Here is an 18,645-nt window from a genome sequence, read left to right as displayed (position 1 = left end):
TTTCAGACCGATGAGCTTTGTAAAAATCGACGCGTTTCAGAAAGGCGGGGCATAGAGGAGAAACAATAATGTACAGTATGTGGAAAATAATGTGTTTTTTTTACTTTAAACCACATAAACACATTTCATTACACCAAATACACAAAATAATGTTATTTTTAGCAACGTCATATGACCCCTTTAAATATTTTTTACGATGTAAATACCTCAGAAAAACAGATTGAGGATAAATGGATAAATTAGATAAATGTTCTGTTAATTTTTTCTACATTTGATCTCCAAAGACCTATTGTGAAGGAGTATATTAATTGCCCATCAACTATGTTATGGTTTGCAATATTTTTATGATTTTAATTAAAATAAATATTTAAATCTGAGGTTAACCTGATTAACTTTTGGTTGGCCGGACAAGGTCTGCCATTGAAATTATGAGACAAAATGGTGAAACTGTCAACTCTGTTCTGATAAAACATATAAACTGAAACCAATAGTTGTTTTATTAAGAAAGCATATTGTTTTTACACTTTTTCCTGGTGTGAAATGCACCCTAAATTATAGAATGACTCTAATATAGCAATAACAAATAATAAAGTAATCAATTATGGAGCAACTAACGCTAAACCGAAATAATTACATGTTGTTCATAAATATTACTCAGTTCCTGAGTCAATATAAATACAATTTATAAATATCAGAAATAAATAAATCTGATAAATATTATATATAAATATTAAATAACTTTTTAAAAATTGGACAAAATCTGCTGTAATTATACTAATGTAGCCATTATTTTTTAGAAACGGCTGAAGTGAAATATCACAGTATTTTGTAAGCGTGTCATCACCTCTTTCTCACAGTTGGAGTTGAGGGTCAGTAAGGCCATGGGACTGTTGGGGGTGCTGTTGCCCGGCCCCGGAGGCATTCCCCCGTGGTCAGGGGCCTGGCTGGGGCACGGCAAGCTCACGGCCTGCGAGCCCAGCTTTCCTCCCAGCGTGGTGGACAGATACGCCTTCACCTGCTGCCTCTGAGCCTGCTGGATGTGATACTTCGTGGGGTTTTCAAGATGCGTTTGAACCTTCAGCCAGACAGACAGAGAGAGAGAGAGAGAGAGAGAGAGCGAGAGAGAGAGAGAGAGAGAGAGAGAGAGAGCGAGAGAGACAGAGACAGAGAGAGAGAGAGCGAGCGAGCGAGAGAGAGAGAGAGAGAGAGTATAACCACATCAACACAGTAAAGCAAGGCAAATACTACACCTGGCTTAAAATCCACAAGGAACTGCTCCCATCCAGAAAAGATATATTCCTGTGTGCCATATACATCCCGCCATCAGAGTCCCCCTACTACAGCGAAGACATGTTCTCCACATTAGAAGAAGAGACAAGCCACTTCCAGGCCCAGGGAAACGTGCTCATCTGCGGGGACCTGAACGCAAGAGAGGGAGAGAGAGAGAGAGAGAGAGAGAGAGAGAGAGAGAGACAGAATCACAGACAGGAAATAATCACACATCACACATGATGAGGAAGTAGATTGTAACACACTTAAGAGCTTAAGAACTATTTAATTCCTTTTTAATTAACTAATCTAGAACTACAAAACTACTGTTGCTGTTTTTTGTTTTTTTCTGTGGTTGTTCCATTATATTTGTTAAATAAAATAGACACTGAACCACAAAATTATTATATATATATATATACTGTATACATATATATACAGTGGGTACGGAAAGTATTCAGATCAAAAGGGTGCTTCTACTAAATACTGAGCAAAGGGTCTGAATACTTAGGACCATGTGATATTTCAGTTTTTCTTTTTTAATAAATCTGCAAAAATGTCAACGATTCTGTGTTTTTCTGTCAATATGGGGTGCTGTGTGTACATTAATGAGGAAAAAAAATTAACTTAAATGATTTTAGCAAATGGCTGCAATATAACAAAGAGTGAAAAATTTAAGGGGGTGTGAATACTTTCCGTACCCACTGTATATATATATATTATTTTTTTTATTATTATTTTTTTTTATCTAAGATCCACTTATTAATCTCAGCAAAAAAAAAAATTTTGCACTTAAAAATATATTAAATTTAGTAAAAGTAGACTTTATTTTCTTTAGGTAAGATACTTTACGAGATATATATTTTGTTTATTTTCTCTTTTGGATATTTTCTCTATTGCTGCTGTAATGTAAATTGTTGCTGGGGTTTTTTTTTCCCTTGTGAAATAAAATAGACACACTGAACCACACAAATAATATATATTTATGTATGTATACATTTATTTATTTATTTAGTACATCTAAAAATTACAAACGGCCAGCAAAGGGTTAAATGTCTAAAAATGTTCCAACTTTTCACCCTTAAAACCATATAAGCATAATTCACTAATAATTCATTGAAATACAATATTTATTTTTAAGAATGCATTTTATGATATTACTTAACAACAACAACAACAACAACAACAATAATAATAATAATTTGTGGTAGTAGTCATGATTAAAACACTAAAGACAATAACCTGAATCATTTTATCTCACATGTAACTTCCAAGAATCCTGTAATCACTGTTCCTTCATCAAATCAGTAATAATTACCGTAATTTTCCAAAATAGACTCCCATTCTATTCATAGCTCAGTTATTCATCTCTTAAGAGTCCTCAAGTTCCTCCTCCCCATGAGCCATGCAAACAAAATGACCTTTACACTCACACTCAGTTAACAAGTGTTTCAGGACAAACAGGACAAGCCCTAGACTACAGACTGTATTTATTTATTATAATAATTATTATTAGTAGTAGTAGTAGTGGTGGTGATAGCAGTAGTTTTACTATAGGTATTACATAATTTATACTATTATAAATTGTTATAATTATGTGTGAGCACTTAACGGCTGTGAATGAATCCTCAACCTTGAACACTATTTGATCAGCTGAAGCTACTTCTAATCTAATCTATTAAATTGACCTGACCAATAAAGAATGCAGCTGGTTGTGCCTAAAAGGGGTGAATAACTGATTAGTTTTGCCTGTTGAACAATTAACACAAGACACAACAAACACTACTGAACTTGTGCTGTTTTATGTCAAAATATGCCTTTATGCTTTTATGCAGCAACTTTTACGGCAGTGTCAGGTTGAAACAATGGAGTCTTTCTGCAGCTCCAGAGTGACTCCAGCAGCAAACATCTCCACCTCTATTCAGCTCATAGCACAGTAATTCAGATCCCAGCGCTGTAAACGAGAGAAAGCCTGATGAAACCCACGCCTGATCTTTGACAGCTGAACGTCACTTCTATTTCCCGCTCTTCTCTGAGGAACGATATGCATGACTAAACTGAATAACACTGCTCTGAAAACAGCGTCCAGTGTACTGTGCTAATAAGAATTTCTGTTCTGATTTTTCACAGGTGTTTTACCTGTATTTGGAATATTTTTAATTGTGTGTTGTATTGTTTTGTGTTTATGGGTGAAAGGAAATGTCTGTAAACTTAACCGAAAAATTAATTTTTCCATTTTCTCCAGTTCTTGTTCTTACAGTGTGGACGCCACCGACTATCACAGTACCAAAAAAACATTTTTAGACATTTTTCAAAATATGTTCTTTCATGTTCCACAGGAGAAAGGAAGTCAGTCAGTTTTGGAATGACATGAGGGTGAGTAAATGATGAGTTTGCATTTTTTGAGTGAACTATCCCTTTAAGTAAGTTTGTTTCTAAAATTGTGTCTAAGGAGCAGAATATCTATAGATTTAGAGGTTGACTTTTTAGACTTGGGACAGCAAGCAACCAGCAAAAACACACTAGCAACCACATAGCAACACTGAGAACCAATGAAAACCGTTCAGAACGACGTAGCATTGTGGCAGTGAGTCTGTCATGGTAAAAATCTAGTTGTTTAACTAGCTGCTTAAATTAAAAGATTGTATGATCTCTAAGAAACAGAGAATTTGCAATAAATAAACAAAAACAAAAAAATTCAAATATAAACAATTCTGGTCACTCTTTATTTTAAGGACCAGTTCTCACTATTAGCTAACTATTAACTATGATTTTTGCCTCAATAAACTCCAAAGCAGCGTATCAGAATGATTTCTGAAGGATCATGTGACACTGAAGACTAGAGTAATGATGCTGAAAATTCAGCTTTACATCACAGAAATAAATTACATTTTTAAATATATTAGTATAGAAAACAACAATTTTAAATTGTAATAATATTTCACAATATTACTGTCTTTACTGTAGTTTTGATGAAATAAATGCAGCCTTGGTGAGCATAGCAGACTTCCTAAAGCAGACTTTCTATTTTTTCTCTTGAAATAAGAGGGATCTATTCTCAGCATGGCCTGAACGGATAAACTGAAGTCAAGGATCAACCAGAAAGCTATAAAGATTGTATCCTAAGGCAAGAAATAAGCAGAGCACATTCAAAGCACTATTTAAATATATGTGCTATATATGCATACATCTGAATGGCATCCATAAACAATCATGAGACTTTATGATTGACTTGTTTAAATGGCCAGTTACAGCTTTGGCTGAGCCAATGCAACTCGACACAGCCTTTCCACTAACCACAGTGTTACTGAATGCTCTGTGTAGTGCTAATAAAGCTTATTTACATAGTAAATACAAAGAACATGTTTTAAGATGTTACTTATGTGACAATTCTGTTCTCATTTACTTACTACAAAAGTAGCTGATGTGACTTGACTGCACGTATCCAATTCTGCAAATACGCACCGAGAGGTGTCTCGTCAGGTTTGATTGCAATAGCTCACATATGGCTGTCTTGTGATTGACGTCAAGTGGCAGATATGCCATATTTTATTGCTCACAAATGATTTTTTCCAGTTATTTGTAGTGCTTTACCGTCTCAGCAACAGCCCCTGTACGGAAAAGAGCAGCTCAGATATTCTGCTAAACTAGTGTGAGGTTAAGTTAGGTATGACACCAGGGTCAATAAGTGATGTATTTCCTGTTTGTGCGAACTATATTCAAGTCAATCGCATAAAATTCGACAATGGATTATGTGCCCACTAAAGTCCCAAATCTAAAGTTCAATAACAAACCGTTTCCTGCATGCAGTTGAAAGTTTCTCAAACATTTTGTTAAAGGACACGCTCAAGCAATCCAGAGGGCAAAAGGCAACTAACAAAGATTGGCCTTCTTCGTCTCGTCTTTGCTCGACTTGTGTGCTGCTCTTTGCCGCCGGCTAGATACTGTCACAAGAACATCCTTCTCAATGCTGAGGCTGCAAGAATGAGACACATTGTCTGGGGTTTAGAAGATGCGCCAGTGCAGCACTGAACTATCACGTCACATCAAGCAGCTGCATGCATATGAAAATGTTTTTGCTTAACGTGGACAAAACTCTCGTTGATTCGCTCGTGTGCTCTAGGGGTTCATACTAGTGGTCGACGGATAAAACACAAACTCACACTATATACTAGCAGTCAAAAGATTGGAATAATTAAGATTTTTTTAAAATGTTTTTGAAAGAAGTCTCTAATGCAAACAATACAACTATTTTCTATTTGAATATAACTTTAAAATGTAATTTATTCCTGTGATGCATCGATCATAATTGATGAGTCTCATTCCTCCAGTCTTCAGTGCCACATGATCCTTCAGAAATCATTCTAATATGCTGATTGCTGCTCTAGAGACATTTATGATTATCATCAGTGCTGAAATCAGTTGTGCTATATAAAACATATGAAAAAGAAAAAAAATAACATATGGATAAAAATACAGATTCAGTTTTCTGAAATGTTTTAAATGAGTTTCAAAAATATTTTTTTTTAGTTTTGGATAGTCAGACTCTGTCCCATCTGCAAAAAAAATTGCACATGGACACTTCTGAAATCAAAAGTGACAAATGACAGCCTACCTTTCATAAAGGTACATTTGTGTACCTTTTAGGTACTAATTCAATATGGACACTTTACATATTGTATTTATTGTAATATAATAAATATTGTATTGTATGTATATATTATATTTACATACAGTACAAAGGTGTACCTTCTGAAAAGGTACCGCCCCAGTGACAGCTCTTGCACCTTTTTTTTCTGAGAATCTACAATCTAATGGAGTTCACAGATGCGCATGAACAAAATACATAAAGATGGCGAGGTTTGACAAGGTTAAGTCAGTTATTAAGGTTAAGAAAGAAGATTCTGTCGTTATTTACTCACCCTCATGTCATTCCAAAACCATATTACTTCTTTAAACATAAAACACAAAGGAAAATATTTAGCAGAATGTCCATGCTGCTCTTATCCATACACTGCAAGTGAATAGAGAATGAAGCTATTGGGCTCCAAAAAGTACCATAAAAGTATCCACACTGACTTGTGTGCTATAATATTCTCTAAGTTTTCTAAAAACATACAAAAGTTTTGAGTGAAGACAATGAAAATAAATTATTATAAAACGGAGAGTTCCGGTCCTTGATTCTGATTGGTTGAGCCGTGTTCGAAGCTGTTGTAAATTACTCTACAAACATACACCTTTGTTTACTTCTGTTTGTTGCTCGGCAACAACTTTGTTGGAACCACAACTGTTTCTGAGGAACTACACTGTTTGGCGGAAGAATACTGTTTTTATTATCATTATATTTATTTGCTCTGTTTTATTTTGTGAAATCGTACTACATATATGGAATAACCGTTTTATAAAAGCAATAAGTCCCGTGAAGCCGTGGTTTACAGTGAATTTATAACAGCTAAGGGGCGTTGTTAGGCACGAGTGCCTAAAACCCTCTTAGCTGTTATAAATTCACGGCTTCTTGGGGCTTATTGCTTTATTCACTGAAAATCTTACTCTCTGCCACAGCTTTACATTGTTCCTCAAGAGTAACTACAAGACACTACTGATGATGATATTATGAGAAGCAGATTTGGATTATGATACAATGGCATAGGTTTCACAGACTAGTACAAATTATACGTTTAAGACACCCTTTTCACTGAAACAGTATTAGGCTCCACCAAAAGTCAAATCCATGAGCTGTGCCACTAAACATATTTCTTGTGTTTTGTTTTGTTTTTCTTTGAAATATTGTGAATAGTGAATGGTGAATCTGATCCCTCGGCTATGATCCTACATCCCACTTTTCCAGCTTATTTTCCCTCTTCCCAGCGTTAAATATGCGCTGGAATGAAACGAGTGCTCCTAATTACAGGCATTCTTTGCTGAATTAGCGTTTGGTGTGTGCTAAGACTGTTCTTGCCTTTGTCTCGCTCCCAAACCTGATCCTGTACTTATTTCTGAAAAGATCAAAGGTCACTTGGCTAATTAGGGGCCAATCAGTCTTTAGGCAAACTCATCTGAGCTTAATGTTTTCACTTTTCAAGTCCAGCGGCTCTGCCTGGTACACCTAAGCTAATTTCGCATCACTTTGGGAAAGGGGCGACTAAGCTAGCCAGAGACAGCCAGTCTCAAAGCTTTCTTTTTCTGCTTTCTTTTGATCGTTTGCTCAGTTTTATTCTCATAAAAAAGAGAGGAAAAGCTTTCATGCCCTCTTGTATAACAGGAACTTGTAAAACTTCAAATCTGTCATTTATAGTTTTCAGTGGGAAACAATTTAATCAATCAGAGCAAAGGTATTTTCTTAGTTTAAAGTGGTTTCAACCATTTTATTCACAATCAACTGCACTTTCTCATATTTTATACATTTCTAAATATTTTTACTATTTTTACTAAGCTTCTACTCACTCTTTTTACACTTATCTAAATAACTTTAGTATATTTCTAAGTTCCTACTTATTTTTTCTACACTTTTCTAAATAACTTTAGTATATTTCTAAGTTCCTACTTATTTTTTCTACACTTTTCTAAATAACTTTAGTATATTTCTAAGTTCCTACTTATTTTTTCGACACTTTTCTAAATATTTTTAGTATATTTCTAAGTTCCTACTTATTTTTTCGACACTTTTCTAAATATTTTTAGTATATTTCTAAGTTCCTACTTATTTTTTCTACACTTTTCTAAATATTTTTAGTATATTTCTAAGTTCCTACTTATTTTTTCGACACTTTTCTAAATATTTTTAGTATATTTCTAAGTTCCTACTTATTTTTTCGACACTTTTCTAAATATTTTTAGTATATTTCTAAGTTCCTACTTATTTTTTCGACACTTTTCTAAATATTTTTAGTATATTTCTAAGTTCCTACTTATTTTTTCGACACTTTTCTAAATATTTTTAGTATATTTCTAAGTTCCTACTTATTTTTTCGACACTTTTCTAAATATTTTTAGTATATTTCTAAGTTCCTACTTATTTTTTCGACACTTTTCTAAATATTTTTAGTATATTTCTAAGTTCCTACTTATTTTTTCGACACTTTTCTAAATATTTTTAGTATATTTATAAGTTCCTACTTATTTTTTCGACAACTTTCTAAATATTTTTAGTATATTTCTAAGTTCCTACTTATTTTTTCGACACTTTTCTAAATATTTTTAGTATATTTATAAGTTCCTACTTATTTTTTCGACAACTTTCTAAATATTTTTAGTATATTTCTAAGTTCCTACTTATTTTTTCGACACTTTTCTAAATATTTTTAGTATATTTCTAAGTTCCTACTTATTTTTTCGACACTTTTCTAAATATTTTTAGTATATTTATAAGTTCCTACTTATTTTTTCGACAACTTTCTAAATATTTTTAGTATATTTCTAAGTTCCTACTTATTTTTTCGACACTTTTCTAAATAACTTTACTATATTTCTAAGTTCCTACTTATTTTTTCTAAACTTTTCTAAATACTTTTACAATATTTCTAAGTTTCTACTCATCTTTTTCTACACTTGTCTAAATATTTTTACAATATTTCTAAGTTTCATCTATTTTTTTCTACACTTATCTAAATATTTTTTCTATATTTCTAAGATTTTTACTATATTTCTAAGTTTCTACTGTCTTTCTACACTCTTCTAAATATTTTTACTATATTTCTAAGTTTCTACTCAGTCTTTCTACACTCTTCTAAATATTTTTTACAATATTTCTAAGTTTCATCTATTTTTTTCAACACTTTTCTAAATAACTTTACTATATTTCTAAGTTCCTACTTATGTTTTCTACACTTTTCTAAATACGTTTACAATATTTCTAAGTTTCTACTCATCTTTTTCTACACTTATCTAAATATTTTTACTATATTTCTAAGATTTTTACTATATTTCTAAGTTTCTTCTCATTTTTTCTACACTTTTCTAAATATTTTATTATACTTCTAAGTTTCTACTATTTTTGTCTACACATTTCTAAATACTTTTACAATACTTCTAAGTTTCTACTCATCTTTTTCTACACGTATCTAAATATTTTTACAATATTTCTAAGTTTCAACTCATCTTTTTCTACACTTGTCTAAATATTTTTACAATATGTCTAAGTTTCTACTCAGTCTTTCTACACTCTTCTAAATATTTGTACTATATTTCTAAGTTTCTACTCATCTTTTTCAACACTTATCTAAATATTTTTACTATATTTCTAAGTTTCTACTCATCTTTTTCTACACTTTTCTAAATACTTTTACAATATTTCTAAGTTTCTACTCATCTTTTTCTACACGTATCTAGATATTTTTTACTATATTTCTAAGTTTTTACTCATATTTTTCTACACTTTTCTAAATATTTTATTATACTTCTAATTTCTACAAATTTTTCTACACTTTTCTAAATACTTTTACTACATTTCTAAGTTTCTACTCATTTTTCTGCACTTTTCTAAATACTTTTACTGTATTTCTAAGTTTCTTCTCATTATTTCTTACACTTTTCTTAATACTTTTACTATATTTAAGTTTCTACTTACTATTTCTTGTTCTCATTATTTGAGCCTTTATATTTATTTTCATCTATTGTATTTGAGTATTTGATGTCCATCTTTTATTGAATAACTGTGAAATATTTTTGAAAGAGCATTCTTACTTGACCTAAGCCTATCATGAATTGATTCCGATATATATTTCTGTTGTTGAAATAAAATGTAATATGGATAAAATATAAACTATAGTTTTCAGGATTAGGGTCAAAAAATCCAAACTAAACTGGCAAAGGAATTTGACCCTTTAATCTCTTAAACTGTCTCCTCTACTCATTTATGAATGAACAGAAATCAAAAGGGAACCATTTTTCAGAGACTTTTGGCTACAAATTATGCATTCACATACTTTTATAAGTACAGTGATACTTAAATACACATTTAACTCTATTTCTTTCTAGTATGTTTTGTATATAATGTTGCTAAAACCAAAACGATGTGTTTGTTTGTGGTAAGATGAAATCTGAGCATGTGTTTGGATTGAAGGCAGTGTGTTTTAAATATTGACAGCCGTTCGATGGTTTGAACCAGCATATCATCAGCTTAGCATAAGTAATGACTGAATGAACATAAATACTACGTTAAGGTTACGGAGTACATGCCATGCCCTTTTTATCCTTTGATATGAGCCACTCAAAATCAGACGGCTAAGGGGATTTCACAAGGTTTCAACATTCATTCATCAACTCTCTGTATGCCATATATTTAAAATATTTCTCCTTTTATTAAACATTCCTATTCCGCCGTATTGTTCAGTTAATGTACACTGAAATTAGTGTTTCAAATTTCCTTGCACTTTTCTTTCATTTTCATTCATGATATAGTATTTAGATCAGACTGGTTGTACAGTAGCATGCTGGGTGGTCTAGATTTGTGTTATCAGCTTCTGTTGACAAGGGAGCGTCACGCATAAATATAGTACATTTCACACGTCTAACAAAACTGTTGTGTGAGAATCAAAATATGGGAACATTAATTGCTTCATAAATATCTCTAAGGTGTTTCAACACTGTATGAACAAAATAGAAGCATTGCAAAAAATAAGTGAATTCACATCACACATGAGTACAGAACAATTTTTCCCTTCAAGAAAAGGTCTGATTTTTCATCTCAACATGTAAAAAAATGTCTAATTTTAAAATTAGGTTTTATTTACAAAATGCAAGAAAAATAGTTCATTATATAAAAAATATATAATAACTAAACTGATAATATTAGAAGTGAATCTAAAATTATGCTTCATTTCTAAAACACCTAAGAAAAAAATACACAAAAATGAAAAAAAAAACAAACAAAAAAAAAACAACAACACTGAAGTGGAAAAATATATAATAATTACACTGATAATATAAGTGAATCTAAAATTAGGTTTTATTTATAAAATACACCTAGAAAAAATGTAATAGTTGAAAAAAAACAGCACTGATGTGGAAAAATATGTAATAATTAAAATTATAATATTAGAAGTGAATTTAAAATTAAGAGCAACTCAAAAGAAAAACATAATAGTTTGAAAAACAGCATTGAACATGAACATTTTATAATAATTAAACTGAAAACATTAAAGCAAACAGAAAAATCATAAATCATAGAAGAAACTACAAAAAAAAGAAAAAACTGAAAAAGACTGTAAGAAAGAATAACATTATCCATGAACTTGATGTCTGAACTTTACAAAAAAAAAACTAGAGCATGTTAGCTAGCTGAGACCTTAACATAGGTAAAACCCAAACACTTAATCTAGACAAATACTAAAAATATGATTCATAGTCATGCAATATCACTATTATTGGTGCATTTTCGAACAATCATATATACAGCTGAATATTCTAGCACCAGAATAAAACAGCAATCAATGCACATGACTGTTTCCCATGCCTATCAGAGACAGCTGGCAATTACTTTTCCCCGAAAAAATGACCAAATGTAACATAACGGCTCTTACCGAGTGACATTAGCAGCCCGAGTCCTATGGGATGTGGCAGATTTAGCTGTAATTATCACAGTCTGTGCACAATAGCACAGAAATCAGTAACAGTCTATAGTTCCGCAGACTAACAAGGAATCAAAGCTATGAAAAGATTTTGAATGTAGCTGAGCAAATAGGATTAAAGATGGCTAATTCCAAGAGGCTGGAGCACAGCATGCATTAAAGAGGAATTCTCTGGGGAAAGATAATCCCCATATGCGTTTTAACACACTTCACTGTCCCCTGCCCACCCCGCTCCCTCCCATCCCTCCCTCACGGACAGTATCATAATCAGACACGCTTCAGCTGATAAAGACTCAAGTTCAAGTTGAATTGAGTGGTCAGCACAGAAGAACAAATGCATTATATGCTAATGCTGGCACAACCGAAGCATGGAAAGTTGTGGAGAATGTCAGCATAGAAAACATGGTCAACTGAGGCTTTGCTGTGAAATCCTGTTAAATTCTTAGATTTCACACGCTGTTAAAAACCAATGTGTGTCAGAATTCATAGCGCAGTGCAAGTATGTGTTGCATTCTCGGTGTCGCCACAAGGCGCTATAGCGAGCATTAGCATAAACACACATATATATATATATATATATATATATATATAAAAAACATAATAACACGTAATACATCCAAAATGTAAAAATATGTAATCTACTTCACTTTACTTCAACACTGCAATCCAGCAGTTTAAAAGTTTATGTTCCTTTAATTTAACTAAGAAGCCACTTCTATTGGTCTTCTATTGGTCACATGACTTCAATCATTTGAATTCTCAAGGCAGAGTTCACCAAACTTGAACTTTGGAAAATTTGCATGAGCTTGTATTTCTTTTGTTCTGCATTCACATCATGCGTATGAATGGAAGTCAATGTAAAAAGTGTAGCGTGACCGGCCCTTTAAACAAGACAACGCACCTGGCCAACCATTCGCCAGTTTCTATTGCGAATTTGCCACAATTTCATGCTTTTAGCACCATTTTATTTATAAAGTGAAACAGTAGTATTATTTGACAATTTGTTTTGAGCAGTCACCATCCAATTATTTTGTGATGCTGGATAAGATTCCGTTCAATTTATTTTGATTCACAAGATTTTTTATTCACGTTTAATTTAATTTGCCAAATTTTGTGATTCTGGATAAGATTCAGTTAAATTTACAAGATCTTGATTCACATTTAATTTGATTAAGAAACATTTGGGAATATTTCAACTATAATTGTGCTCTACTGGTCATGTTGTATGTTTTTGATTCACTAAAAATCACATATGTGACCCTGGACCACAAACCAGTCTTAAGTCGCTGGGGTATATTTGTAGCAATAGCCAAAAATACATTGTATGGGTCAAAATTATTGAGATTTCTTTTATGCCAAAAATCATTAGGATATTAAGTAAAGATCATGTTCCATAAAGATATTTTGTAAATTTACGACCGTAAATATATCAAAACTTAATTTTTGATTAGTAATATGCATTGCTAAGGACTTCATTTGGACAACTTTAAAGGCGATTTTCTCAGTATTTAGATTTTTTGCACCCTCAAATTCCAGATTTTCAAATAGTTGTGTCTCGGCCAAATATTGTCCTATCATAACAAACCATACATCAATGGAAAGCTTATTTATTACTTGTGGTATAACTTGTGTATAAATCTCAATTTAAAAAAATTGACCCCTATGACTGGTTTTGTGGTCCAGGGTCACATATTTTAGTTATAGTGCTGGGCAATTTTGGTGCATAATAAAACCAATCAGATCTTTTTGAGCTTTTAATTTAATAAATGCCTCATAAGAGTAATTTATTTTGGAAACTGGGCAGCACTGGCCACGCTGTATGTTTTTGATTCATTAAAAAGAACTGGCTCAAATGAGTAATCTGTTCATGAATGAGTCATTTGTTCATGCATCAGACTACACTGGTCACGCTGTATGTTTGTTTTTGCATGCAGCCTGTGAGGACAACTCAATTATATGTTTTTTGTTTCAGTCATTTCATAAAATGACTGAAATTTTAATAGTAAAAGACTGTTAAAATGCTCTGGTAGAAACCTTCTATAGATTAGCATTTACCTCAGCTTGTGGAAGAGATACATGTGATGAACTTGTCTTTTTTTTACCACCTGTGTTTTTAAGGTGGTTGTCAGTATATTACAAAAACAAATTTTTGTAATTTCGCATGTTAACATTATTTCAGTTAACAAAATGTACATTTTCTACTCTAAATTTAAGTTCAATCTGAAAAATGTGCTACCTATTCAATCTAAAAAACTTGTTGCTTAATTTTCTGGCATTTGCTGGTGTTTTATTTTTTTTTTTACATATATTTTACAGATTTTTTTTTTACAGTGTATCATTCAGCTGTGCACTGTCCTTTCATTGCATTAATTCACTTTAAAACTTCATAATCTCAGTTGCAATTTGAGACATTCATGCCAATATTCTTAGAAAGTGAAGCACCTATAACATGAAGGCAACATGCAGTAAATGGAAAAAGTGCTACCAATAAATCCTAAGGAGACGTTAATGATTGGCCTGCGTTACCTTCAGCACTTCCATGGGCACCTGGGTGGCGCTGGGCAGGCCGGCGGGGATGCTGACGTTGATGGCGGGGCTCTGGGTGACGGAGGGCTGTGCGTACGCTGAGCTCTGCCGTCTCTGCTGCTCTCGCCGCTCCTGCTCTTGGAGCTGCTCGTGCATCAGCTGCTGGCGGAGCAAGATACGAGAGGTCACGGCCGACGAACCCAGCGGGGGCTTAGAGGAGCCATGCTGCTGCTCCGATGGATTACTACAGTCAGACAGATACATGGAGAAAGAGAGAGAGTTTACTCAGGGAAGAAAGTGGGGCTCTGTAGAGGGACAGTGTTTGTACGCTAGGGATAATTTAATTATTTTGAGATCCTGGTAGTGGTTCATTAGGAAGCATAATGAGTTTTACCACAGGGATAGAGTTGGGAAGCTATGGAAGCTATTGGGACAAACTGACAGGAAAGCTAAGTTAAGACAAGCATCACTACTCTACAGTTAGGAATTTGAACAAATCCCTAAGTATTAAACTTCAGTGCATAACTTATCCCACAAATGTTTGAGGACAGGTGTGCTGTTACTCTTCTAAGTGATTAGAATTTTTACCTATTAGACGATATTATAAGTGAAGAAAATCCCACAGACTCATTCTGAAAAAGTGCCAGTAATCAATCACCTTGCAAACCCTTTACGACACCATCTTAGCAACCACACAGCAACACAATAAAAATAGGACACATCAGCAATCCCATAGCAATGTTCTACCACTGTGAAAAAACACTTTAGCATACTTTTAAAAAAGAGAGTACGTATTATGAAAATAACACGTAAGTGCAACTGAATGTAATGTTTTCGGACACTTAATTGAATGAAAATGTATTTTAGTGTAAATTCATATTAAATGCAATTAGCTGAACTTGACCTACTTAAGTACATCTTTATATGAAACTTCATAATTACATTTATTGTACTTTTAATGTACTGCTGAATGTACTGACAAGCATTCATTGGTAAACTAAAATATACTTTAATGTTATTTCTATTGAAACTTGTATGTCATGTATTTCAATATATTTGTAATTGCACATGTGTAATGAAACTGCAATTTAGTACATATTAAAATGTATTAACTGTAAATGTAATATTGAGTAACACACTACAGTTAAAATTACAAGCACATACTTTACATGTGCTTTAGTATGTTAGTCAACACATTAAAATAAGTGTAATTCTTTAAAACATAAAAAAACATTGTTAAAACATAATGGTTTAAAATGTACTTTACAGTAAAACTTGTCATTTGACATTATTACAAAGTGTACTTAAGTGTGTTAAGAAACTGACATTAAAGTGAACTTTCTTTAAGTACACTTAGGTGACCTTTTAATTCATTAGGCCATGTTCACACAGCAGCAGAATACGGTTGTCAGTCCTGTATTTGAGTCCTTAATACGGTTACGTTCACACACAGTTCGGTTATTTACGGGTGTGACAACCGCATTCTGTAACCGAACTCACACCCGTAAGTTTTCAGGACTCACACCTGCATTCTCGGAACACACGCGCTGTGTGAACGGAACAGGACTGGACAACTAGTTGTCTGTCACGTCATACAGTGCGAGAGAGAGCCGCTCTGCTGCACAAACGCACGTCTACCGCGTGTTGTGTGTTTTCATGTGTGGTTTCAGTAACTTACAGTGACGGAGAAATGAACTGTGTGTCATATGAAAGTTTTAGATCCAGTCTCCACCGGAGCCGCTCCCGTCAGTTTTGTGTTCTGTGCGCGACTCAATTACTCTGCACTCCACCCAAATATAAAGGCTGCTGTCGGTTAATGAAGGTTTGACGGATGAACTCGCGGCTCGATTGTACTCGTCGTGTCAGAAAGTGATAAGACTTTCATTTTTATGGACGTCGTCATCTTTGATATTATTTTGGACACTGTCGCTATGGTAACTGGTAAGAAATACAGGATTGAGTCCCGTTGCACGTTCATACAGACAGTATTTGAGATGCTACTGTAAGCTGCTGTGTGAACGGGACATGTCGTGACTCACACCTGTATGTGCGTAAATGCGGTTGTCAATCCCCAAAACTGACAGTGTGAACTAGGCATGGGCCGGTATGAGATTTTGACGGTATGATAACCTTAAGCAAAAATATCACGGTATCGCGGTATTGTCGTTACAGCTCTAAAATTTCTATTATTTTTAAGCTCTTATTTCTAAATGACTGGGTAAAAAAACAAAACAAACGTGAAATTTTCAAATCACGGTATACCTTGAAACCGGTAATCGGCCCATGCCTAGTGTGAACGTAGCCTTATTTGCAAGTGCAATATTTTCAAAAACGTATTTCTAAGATTTGAAGTTCACTACAAGTGCACATTCAATAAAAAATAAGCACACTTATGTACAATTATCTATGTTTTCTTCAGAAAATTATTTTTCTGAATGACGAAACAATTTTTTTTGCCTTTTATCCATGGTAGAGAGGTAGAAAGAGGAGGAAATGGAAATAGGAAATGACGCAAAGTGGCTTCAAATTTGTGACACAGGTCAACATGTTGGAGTAAGCATGCTAACCGCTAACTGCTCCAAAAAGGTTTTTTTTTTACAGGCTTTTTGCCTGTCCTTGTTAATACACGGTGTGTAGCTGATGTGTGTAATCACAGAACTGCGCCAGACCTTCCTGATGCTGATTCAATGTGACGAATCTTAACAATGATTCAAGCAAATCTCTGCCTTATATGACTCTCCTTCTCCCTAGAAAAGCTATCTGAAGGTGAAAACCCAAATAATGCAACAAAACCGGGCTTCCTCTACATCAGCTGATGTTTTGAGTTTTGTGGCTGTTTATGTTTTCTTTCTCCTACAGTTTTCCTCCCACTATTTCGAACAGTAGAATTTGTTTATTTTTTCTTTGATTTGTTTCTTAAAAATAAGAAAAATAAAAACTGACATCTTTATTTAACCTAAATCTGTAATTAAAGTTATTTAATTTTAGTTATATAATTCATATACAGTACATATTGTAATCACAGAACTGCGCCAGACCTTCCTGATGCTGATTCAATGTGACGAATCTTAACAATGATTCAAGCAAATCTCTGCCTTATATGACTCTCCTTCTCCCTAGAAAAGCTATCTGAAGGTGAAAACCCAAATAATGCAACAAAACCGGGCTTCCTCTACATCAGCTGATGTTTTGAGTTTTGTGGCTGTTTATGTTTTCTTTCTCCTACAGTTTTCCTCCCACTATTTCGCCATCCGTTTCTTCTACAGCACCGCAAAGATCCCAGTTCCAGCTGACAAACGCAGAGGAACTTACACAACGCTCCCTCATGCACTTTCAGTTCTCTTCATCAATCAATAGAGGAACTGCTCGCTCCAAACGCCGCGCATTTTTCCGACCAGAAACCCAGATGATATGCCAGTGCAGAAGCTGTCGAGATGAGGCCTTCTCTATCCGCTGATCCTTTTGAAGCGCCCTCCGTCGAGCAGCCAGCCAATCCAGCTGTGCAGTAATCGCTCTAATTAGCCTGTCTGGCCCTGTCAAACACTAGTCTACAGTACTTGCTTAGCATTGTGGTTTAAACATGTGTAATCTCATTACTTTACATTTCTGTTTTTGACAGATATATTTAGAGGCCAATGTTCATCAGAGCTACACCTCAAGTAGCACCAACAATTTTAACTGAATCCAAATTTATATATATATGAATGATGAATTTATATAGCGCTTTATTGTGTATTTTTGTACACCCAAAGCGCTTTACAATCATGTGGGGGGGTCTCTCCTCAACCACCACCAGTGTGCAGCATCCACTTGGATGATGCGACGGCAGCCACAGGACAATGGCGCCAGTGCATTCACCACACACCAGCTACAGGTGGAGAGGAGAGAGAGTCATAGAGCCAATCAAGTAGTTGGGGATTATTAGGAGGCCATGATTGACAAGGGCCAAGGGGGGCAATTTGGCCAGGACACCGGGGTTACACCCCTACTCTTTACGAGAAGCGCCATGGGATTTTTTATGACCACAGAGAGTCATGACCTCGGTTTAACGTCTCATCCGAAAGACGGTGCTTTTTGACAGTATAGTGTCCCCGTCACTATACTGGGGCGTTAGGACCCACGCAGACCACAGGGTGAGCACCCTCTGCTGGCCTCACTAACACCTCTTCCAACAGCAACCTAGTTTTCCCAGGAGGTCTCCCATCCAGGTACTGACCAGACTCAATGCTGCTTAGCTTCAGTGGGCAACCAGTCTTGGGCTGCAGGGTGATATGGCTGTGGC

At 34.3% G+C, this 18,645-nt stretch overlaps 1 protein-coding gene across 3 annotated transcripts in view; it reads right to left on the bottom strand.

Annotated features, from left to right (window-relative positions):
* Nucleotides 1-18,645, bottom strand: part of LOC107704626 (microphthalmia-associated transcription factor-like) — a 48,810-nt gene that overhangs the window by 10,103 nt on the left and 20,062 nt on the right. For all 3 annotated transcript variants that reach the window (XM_016507603.1, XM_016507606.1, XM_016507604.1), the window contains exons 2-3: nucleotides 14,364-14,607; nucleotides 845-1,075 (exon numbers count right to left, since the gene is read on the bottom strand). In XM_016507603.1, coding sequence (XP_016363089.1) covers nucleotides 845-1,075; nucleotides 14,364-14,607 — 475 coding nt within the window. The remainder of the gene's footprint in view (nucleotides 1-844; nucleotides 1,076-14,363; nucleotides 14,608-18,645) is intronic.

The sequence above is a fragment of the Sinocyclocheilus anshuiensis genome, unplaced genomic scaffold (genome assembly GCF_001515605.1).
Source record: "Sinocyclocheilus anshuiensis isolate Anshui unplaced genomic scaffold, SAMN03320099.WGS_v1.1 scaffold2232, whole genome shotgun sequence".
Lineage (NCBI taxonomy): Eukaryota > Metazoa > Chordata > Actinopteri > Cypriniformes > Cyprinidae > Sinocyclocheilus > Sinocyclocheilus anshuiensis.
This window is presented reverse-complemented; position numbering and strand designations above follow the sequence as displayed.